Below are 9169 nucleotides of genomic sequence, written 5' to 3' on the forward strand. Positions count from 1 at the left end.
CCGTAAAGAAATATTACTTTAATTACTTTGTTTGCTGAAAGGTAATGATCCTTGGAGATTCTGGATATCTATTCCCACCAGGAGATGGGACTGTTACCCTAATTGACTTTAAAATATGGCCAGCAGGTAATAATTATATGTATTTGTTAACATCAACAGAGAATCACGGTCTGCAGTCTTACATAAATACTATGTCATCGGTTTAGTTATAGTTACTAAAAAATTTGCCCTACAACTGACAATAATATTTTTTTATCAACTTACTGCATCAAATCGCTTATATATTGTTGATCGCCGATTCCTATAAAGTCGCAAATGCTCCATCTACTATTAATTTAAGCTACAAATTTGATGTATTTAGGGTTATATTACTGATTAATAAATCATAACTAAAACAAGAACAGATTCTCATATTTTTGAATAATTGCTACGGTACATTGTATCTAGAGGAAACCTGTATTACATCCGACGGTGATTACTATCGTGGACGTGTAAGAGTTACAGAAACTGGCAAAAACTGCATCTCTTGGTCAAAGGCACCTCCTCCATTTACAAGTTCAAACTACCAAGAATACGATTTATGGACCAACTGGTGTCGAAACCCTGGTGCCAGTCGGGCTAAACCGTGGTGTTATATATCCGATACTACATTTGAATGGGAATACTGCAATATAACAACTTGCGGTCCAACAAATATTACGTCAGGCAGTCTTTATCCACTAGGAGGTGAGGGAATTTAGGAGGAAATTAAAGTTGCAACTCACCGGTACTTGTACTCTTCATTTGCAATCTAATTGAGGAAGTGACCATATCGATAGATCTGGGCTTCTATTGATTGAATATAAACTATTTTAAGTATTTATTAGAAGAACATTTTTCTTTAAATTATGCCTTTCCGCGAATGATTTTACGATATTTCACGATAATTTCAAAATGACGACAGTCTCTAGTACGAGTACGTTAATTTCAATCTCTAATAATTCTGAAATATTCGTATTTGAAGCCTCAGATGAATTTCAATGAGTAATAACTACTAAATTTCTAAAAATTAAGGCCATCATACAGTAGCTTCTAAAAAAGCCAATAAGCAAATATAGAAATATTGTGATATTAGTTAATGGGATTCAGAGGTTTTATTATAATTTTTTTAAATATCAATGCCTACAAAGGCTTACAGGTCAAGTGTAATTACTAACAGTAGTGTAATATGCTGAAAATATATTCAAGTGGATTAATATCAGAACATATTACTTGATTTCAATAGAGAAAAATCCGGTAGCAATCACAGCATTGGAAAACAGAGCTGACTCCAAAGACGTCGGTCAATTAGCAGTATACGCTAACGGCTACTGGTTTGGAATTTGTAATTCTTCAGTTCAAGTAGCACCTAACATAATAAATCTTATGTGTCGGCAAACTAACCTCGGCTCTTATGGGAGTTACTGGAGTAAGAAACGACGAATAATATTCCTAAAATACGAGTATAATAAAAGTTTACATGGTACCAATGACTGTTAATATAACTCAACATGCGTTTCGTTAAATTTTTACATGCACAGGCATTCCAGTCAATATGTCAAATTCTCGCTGCATATCGGCACAGGCTATTTCTTGTCCTCAATCTGCAAAATCTTTTTCTGAATGTACCGTATCTGCAAGTCTTGCATCAGCTTCTTCTGCACAGAATGTTTGGATATCATGCTATGCAGAGCCTTCTCTCAATACATTAAGTAAGTTAGCCTTGGTATACATGCAAGTATTTTAATTATAGCATTAAAAAGTTGGATATGTTCTTGTAAAACAAAATTTATTTCATCATGAAATATGTATATATATACTAAATTAGCAGTTAGATTTTGGTGACAAATACTAAAATATAATTTTTGGTTAGACGATTACTTTGCTCACTAACCAGAATGTGCACTTTCTAAATTTTAGCTGCGAATAAGTACAAGCTTGACATCGACGTTGTAGGCACAATTAATAATTATACAGGTCTTCCTATGATCGGCTTTAACAATCAAGAAGGAGGAATTTGCTTACATGATTGGACTTATAATAACAATGCTGCGTCAGTTTTCTGTAGAGAACTTGGTTACACTGGTGTGAGGCGAAGAAACGGTAAATATTTAGTATTTCATATCAGCTTTATGAAAAACGTAGATACCATTATTAGCTGTCACGATTGTAACTTTAATTGCGATTAATTCGTAATAACTGCCTTAATATAGTTCAATTTCTTGAGGTAACCTACCCTATGAGCTTGATAAGTTTCGTTCGTTGTTTGGGATACGAGACAAAACTTTCTCAATGCACCATAGAAACTACCAGCACTCCCAAGCCTTGTACCTACAATATATCTTGGTACCATCCTAATGAAACAGCTACTGTTCAATGTGATCCCGGGAATGACAAAAAATACTATAGTAAGATACTTGATCGTTTATTATTTGCTTGCATTGTAATATAGGACACTATTTAAGTGTATTTGTTGTGAATTCGGTAGTCATTTAAGCAATGCGTAATAATATAGGAGATTAACAACAGGCAGGGTATTGAATAACTATGATATGCTCTAGTAGCTGTTGAGCAATTAAAAATGAATTTAATTATAATTATAGAGTACGAGATTTAGTAACATTAATTTTTACCTCAAAATAAGCTACAACCAATCAGCCTTCTTACTGTACGTTCGAATATGGTTATTGTGGATGGAGTTCGGGCCAGGGAGTATCCTGGATTTGGAAACGCTCTGACGGCATACATTACAAGCCGACACAAAAAGGTATTACTAATCATTTAAGATACCTATCCGAATATGAACATCTTGTCGATTATTAAATACTACAAATACAAATACAAAGATAAAACATCCGCTCTTAAATCGCTAAGATAAATCGTTGTGTTCTAATTGTGCCTGATTCTGTTGATCAGTCTATGCAGATTCAGGGTATGTTTTTGTCAAAAGGTTTCCTTACAATGAATCAAGCAGCTCAGCTACATTCACAAGTCCTATCTTTAAAAGAAAATCGGGATCTATCTATGTACGAATAAGGAATGAAATATTTTATATTTAAATGCAGTAGTTTAAGTTCTATTAATAGGGACATAAACCATAAGAAATGCTATATATTTTATTCGCATAATAAATAAGTTAGCTATATCTTGTTTTATAGATAACTTATGACCACTACGTAGGCGGTATATTAGGTAATAGCACGTGGAGAATGAAGTATAAGCTAGTCAACAGTAGTACATGGATTACAATAAATGAAAGTACCGTAAGGCTAACAAATGGTTGGGAAAGTGTAAACGCATCAAAAAATAACTTCGCCCCAACAAACGATTTTCAAGTAAGCTCTACGTATGGCTAGATCATCTTCGAATGAGATTCAACTTAAACTAGTCCTATGCAACTGATAATATGAATAGGCATTTATTGAAAAGCGATTATTTAGCGATTCTATTGCGATAATCTAAGATGATAAGTGTATGATACCACATTTTGGTAAAATAATATTTAAAAGCCAGAGAATATAGCTATGTCTCCATATTCATTTTACTGCATTTAACAAATTATGACATTTTGCAATTAAATTGTACAACCTTTTATCACTCCTTTTTTTCCGGTGAATTGATTTTTCAATGATTTGCTATTACGTCTGTAGATCGAACTTAGTCTTAGTTGGGTAGTAGGTAATGATTTGCCCTCTTCCAGCGTATTTGCACTAGATAATCTCGTCGTTCATAACGTTATGGGTATCTTTGGTAAGATGCTAGTTATTTCCGTGTATGAAAAGAAAACTTTTGGATGATATTAATATTAGAGTAACAATTTTATTTCTTAATAATTAATAGATAAGCCTACCACTCTACCTCCTACTATGACTACTCTTGCAACTGGGAATGCTCGCAGCCAATTTCAAAATTTGTATGCATTTGTTGCTTTTCTTATCATAGGAATTTTTAAAATTATTTCATAAAGTTGCTAAAGCCTTACTACAACGCGTAAGAAATATAATTTAAAAAAAATTACCCTAACTTAGATCAACTGCTTCTGTTCAAACCGTCGTAATAAACTATCGTTAAAATACTCCATAGTCATTAAAATATAAAGCTGATAAAAACTAATGGATTTTTGTCTGCCGCAATCAACAACAAATGTCTACTCAATCGTTAAATTTAGCGAAGGTGTTATAAATAATAAAAACACTAGCAAGATGTTACGATTTTATCTGAACCTTGACAGATAGCAGCTCTGCTGGATGTTCTCCTGGGACTTGCTCGCCGGTTTTGCGTAAACCTATCGATACTTTATGTTTCAATGCGTGTTTCGTATTTTACTTACTGGAGAATTAGCGTAGGTAATCCGATTATTCTCCACATAAATGAAACAATTATCAATTATTTACTTTTTAGTTGTTTCCTTTATTTATCGTTTCCCTTTTTATTAGATCTAATAATGTTATACTCTCAAAATTTCGTAAGTCTTGCTAGGCTTAGCAAAGAAAGCTCTCTCTTTAATATTTCCTTACTTAATATGACTTCGTAGCCTCATGTTACGTCGTACTACGCTGTACGGTATGTGCATGAAACTATTGAACTCTGATATCATGCTTACCTGATTAATAAGTGTAACTACCGACGACGATGATACCTGGTACACCGCTAATAAGCTAGCTTATGGCAAAGATTCTTATATTTATAACTTTAGCTTTTTAACTCAAGTTAAACGCAATAGAGCGGACTGCAGATTTTTACAGTGCTGCATAGGTTGCACAGCATAGGCTGAAATATCTTACTTAGAATACCAGTTACGCGAAGCATCAAAGAGAGAAAATGCACCAGTTGAATACCGATACAATTTACACGGGCATCAATTAGAATTAGAATTGATATGAACCAATATAGTATCAGTTGTTATGTTACAAAAATACGTTGATAAGCTCATAATGAAACTTAAACGCTAGATCAGATTACCCGTAATGCCTTATTAAATATTATTTAGTTGCAATTACAACAGCAGAACAAATCGGTAGGTATGCTACAGCAATGCGCTCTGACACTACAGGCTGCTACGTAATACTATCATGGTTTCGTTTGTTTAAAAAAGCATTTTAATCGTCAGCAAAGAAATAGAATTTTAACTAAGGAATAGATTATTCCAGAGTAAGGTAAGACTCTCAATCAGAGATTTCAGTAATTTAATGCTACTCTACTTTTTCATTCCGGCTTTTGCTCTACGCAGTCTACCGTATGAGGAAAGCGGGGCAATAACTCCAGCTTACTCAAGCAAATTCGGTATTCTGCGTTTTGTAATTCTTTATTGGATGTATTACTAACACAATCAGCTTGCAACAAGAAAATACGCCTAAGACTTTAGATTAAATGTGTAATAACACGCTATTAAAGAGCCTATAAAATATTAATGCCTCCTCCAACAAGCGTAATTTTTATTTACTTTATTTTAAAGTTTAGTCTTGACGTCTAAAACCAGCACACTACCAAGTACAGTATTCCTGTCTTTTATTTCTTATGACAACATCAGCCCAAAAATTATGTTTTACAATAAATGCTATACATAAATATTCTCCCAGAAACCATAGTGACACATTACTTCAAGCTGCTTTACTTAAGTAATTGAGGATGTCGCTCTAAATCTAAATCCAAACAATAAGCAAGTTGGTGCAACAGGCACTCTTTATATTGCTAATGGCCAATATCATAGAATGCTTACTAGAAATTATACTAGATACTACATAAACCATCGAATGAACCCCTATATACTTTCGCATTTTGCATTTTCGAGTTATAATTGCACATTAGAATTCCAAAATTTTAGAGGCATTCTCATACAAAAGGAATATGCATACAAGTTGTAATAGAACACAAATGCTAAACGCTTGATAAAACCATCGAATTATTAATAAATTAAAATTTTCTGCAAACAAAAGGAAATTTAGGAGTAATGAAGCTCTACTTGTACACAAAACTGTAATGAAATACAAATGTTAAACCCTTATTATATAACGTCAATAAACGTCGATGTAAGCTTTCTGAAAATTTAGGTGCATTTATAGTGACATTTAGCATTAATGAAACTCTACCTACAAAATACTACTAAATAATTTATCTTTCAATCCCATGAGTAGATGGTTCCGTGCTGAGATAGTCATTGGTACAACCAGTATTAATCGTCAGAGATTTCATTTACGAACGTTTCCATTTGAACCACCTTCTTTTCGTAGATACTATTAATGTCGACTTTTTGAGTACGAGTGAATGTAGAAGTTACACCAGTTTCTGGTCGGCGCTTAAATATTAATCGAATAACTTCTACACTGGTCAAAGTGTATAAATAAGGATTAATTGCTGAATTTAAAGGCAAAACAAACGTTGCAATAAATTGTAGTGCGACAGTATCTACTTGTCCATCTTTTAATAGCCCTGCTACGCTTATATAGTAATATGGTACCCATGTCACTAAATCAGACACCAAAATTAGAGCCAATCTTACGGCTAAAGCCTTATTATCAGTTGTTGATGATTTTCGAATGTTTTTACTGCTTTCTTTGACAGCGAAAAATATACGAACATACAGTATAATCATAATGATCCACGCCATAAATGTCATTGCTAAATAGGAGATCATCCAAATTTTAAAGTAAAAATTTTGGTAATTATTAGGCATGCACATACTACTGTACTTATAAATTCTTAAATAGCCTGGTTGTTGTATACTAAATAACACTGGCACAGCTGAGAAAATGATACTAAATGACCATAATACTCCTAATGCAATCTTGGCCCGTCCAACCGTCATTCTTTTAGTCGAGAAAGGATATACGATACAAATGTATCTATCAGTGCTGATAATAATCATTATAAAAACCGATGTTAAACTTGATAATGTTACAAAAAAGCAAGCAATAAGACAAGCTGGATGCGATAGCCATGTTTCCGATTTGATTCCATAATCACCACGAGTAAACATTAAATCAGCAATGGCAATGATCATTAAATAGAGACTCATAATTAAATCGGATACCGCTAGATTGCTAACCAAAAAAGTAGGAACACTTTTTCTTTTTCTCTTGCTTAGGTGGTAGTTCTGAATCAGAACTAAAACATTACCAAGAAGAGCTAGACCACCAACAATCCAAATAAATGTTTGTAAAGTGATGTGTGCCAGTAATCGATAGCATGAGGACAGAGTATCAGAATACATGCTTGGTTGACAAATTCTCACTTTTGCAGGAACCATGCAGCAGAGATATTCTCGCTCTGTTATACTTAAATAATATTAAATTAACTGCAATTAGAATACCACTACCTAGTAACTATAGCAAATAAGTATTTGGAAATATATGCTCCTGATAATAATTCGAAATATAAAGCTAAGGGTGTTCCTTAAGCTTTTTTAATTCTGAATCATTATCAGTTTTGCACAATAAGTGCCCATAAAAGGATATACATGTTATCGGATACATTTAAGTATTTACCGTGTCTGAACTACGGATAGCAATTTTTATAAGTTTACTTACACTGTCAAAAGCAAGGGTGGTCCATAAAACGATACAGGAGTAAGGTAGGCAAGATGATTACCTAATGCATTTCTAATATCATACGTAATAGTAACAAGTCGTAAGACAAGCTGACTATTAGATTTTATCTGATATAAATTATAGGCTTACTAAAACAGTACAATCTATAAGGTGAATATAGATAAAGCAGATTCAATAACGGACAGTTTATGAATCATTGCTGCCTTAACTCACATTATCTTCAATTCAATAAGCCCTTTAAAACACCTGCTTGTGAGTTTATCAATCTGATTATTTCTAATATCCCTTTACGAAAGAGCATCCGTTAATACGATGTGTTAAAGAATAGATAAATAAATGCACATTGACACTGTATCGACGTTACAGTCTAGCATAAGTGCAGTTTCTTATTTCTTAATTTTTGGCTATGTACTTACAAGATCTGAAGAGATGGAAAATAATTTCCCAAACGCTGTTCACAGATATTTGAAATGTTATTATGAGATATATTCCTAAAATTATTTGTAGGCTAGCGTAAGTTTATGATACATATTATAGGAGTCCTTATTCTAGTGTCTTAACCTTTTTCTAAGTAATCTTTTATTTAGCATTTGACATTGCAAACTTGCTAAGCAGGCTTTATATTATTTATTTTCAAAATTACAACATCTTGTTTCTATAATCTAGCCAATACTCGATATAGTACATTTCAGTCTTTACTTACAGAGTAGTAATTACTTGATATTGCACAGCTTTTGAAAACGTTAAATTTTGTAATGCATTTCCAGATAATTGTCTGATGTATACCAGAGTGATATAAACAGAATAATGCTTAAAGATTAATAAAATTTATCGAGTAAGCTCTCTGCAATTTGATAATTGAAAGATCATAAGATTGGAATAAGAGTTAAAACCTTCAGTCGGTAACGCAAATTCACACATACTATAAAAATACGAGTATATCTTACAGATTTTCAAGACTATCCCGATAAGTCTCTGCTAGATCAGTGATATCAATGGTTTCCAGTTGATTATAACTAATATCTCTGAAAATTAATAACGATTATTAGACGTTAAAATAGCTATCATTAATTTAAACTTATAATCTAGCCAAAAATAGATACGACGATAGCATATGCTGTACGTATTTCAACAGCGTACATTTCTAAAACGCATTAGATAAGGCTTACTATACTTACATAACTTTTACCATTCTAAAAAGGCGAAATATCTTTTCCGGAATACGAGAAATATTACAGCTGCTTATTTTTCTAAAGTATTTATCAATTTCAACAATGTAATTGCTAATCTGATACATTTTAAATGGTAGTTTATTCAATTAAAATTAAATATAAGCAATTTCCAATGAAACTGAAATTTATTTCACTTTTGTAAAGTTTTCTGATAGTACAAGATGTAAGCGTTTATTTCAGGAAATTGATAAACATTTAGATTAGCTAATTTCTTTTTGTTTTAGAATAATCAATCTGAAAAAATTGTCAGCTACGCTAGTTGTTATTATAAACAAAAAACATGATAATTCTGGCTATTTTGTGTAATTGCGCTTTCATTATTTATTATAAGTTAACAATCTACTAGGCCGTAAGAAATAAGTTTAGATAGGA

General features: G+C 32.5%; 2 protein-coding genes across 2 annotated transcripts; one reads left to right on the forward strand and one right to left on the reverse strand.

Moving 5' to 3' along the window:
- Nucleotides 1-449: 449 nt before the first annotated feature.
- Nucleotides 450-740, forward strand: TRIADDRAFT_31001 (uncharacterized protein; the record flags this gene model as incomplete). Its single annotated transcript, XM_002116511.1, has 1 exon — nucleotides 450-740. A coding segment is annotated over one exon (291 nt), but the record flags the coding sequence as incomplete, so codon positions are not given.
- Nucleotides 741-6190: 5450 nt separating this feature from the next.
- TRIADDRAFT_60578 (uncharacterized protein) lies at nucleotides 6191-8862 on the reverse strand (the record flags this gene model as incomplete). Its single annotated transcript, XM_002116582.1, has 6 exons — nucleotides 6191-7292; nucleotides 7545-7616; nucleotides 7982-8056; nucleotides 8269-8340; nucleotides 8513-8590; nucleotides 8744-8862. 6 exons carry the CDS (start codon nucleotides 8860-8862, stop codon nucleotides 6191-6193), a joined length of 1518 nt encoding a protein of 505 aa, XP_002116618.1.
- Between the last annotated feature and the right edge of the window lie 307 nt (nucleotides 8863-9169).

This window comes from Trichoplax adhaerens, genomic scaffold (genome assembly GCF_000150275.1).
Source record: "Trichoplax adhaerens TRIADscaffold_16 genomic scaffold, whole genome shotgun sequence".
Taxonomy (NCBI): domain Eukaryota; kingdom Metazoa; phylum Placozoa; class Uniplacotomia; order Trichoplacea; family Trichoplacidae; genus Trichoplax; species Trichoplax adhaerens.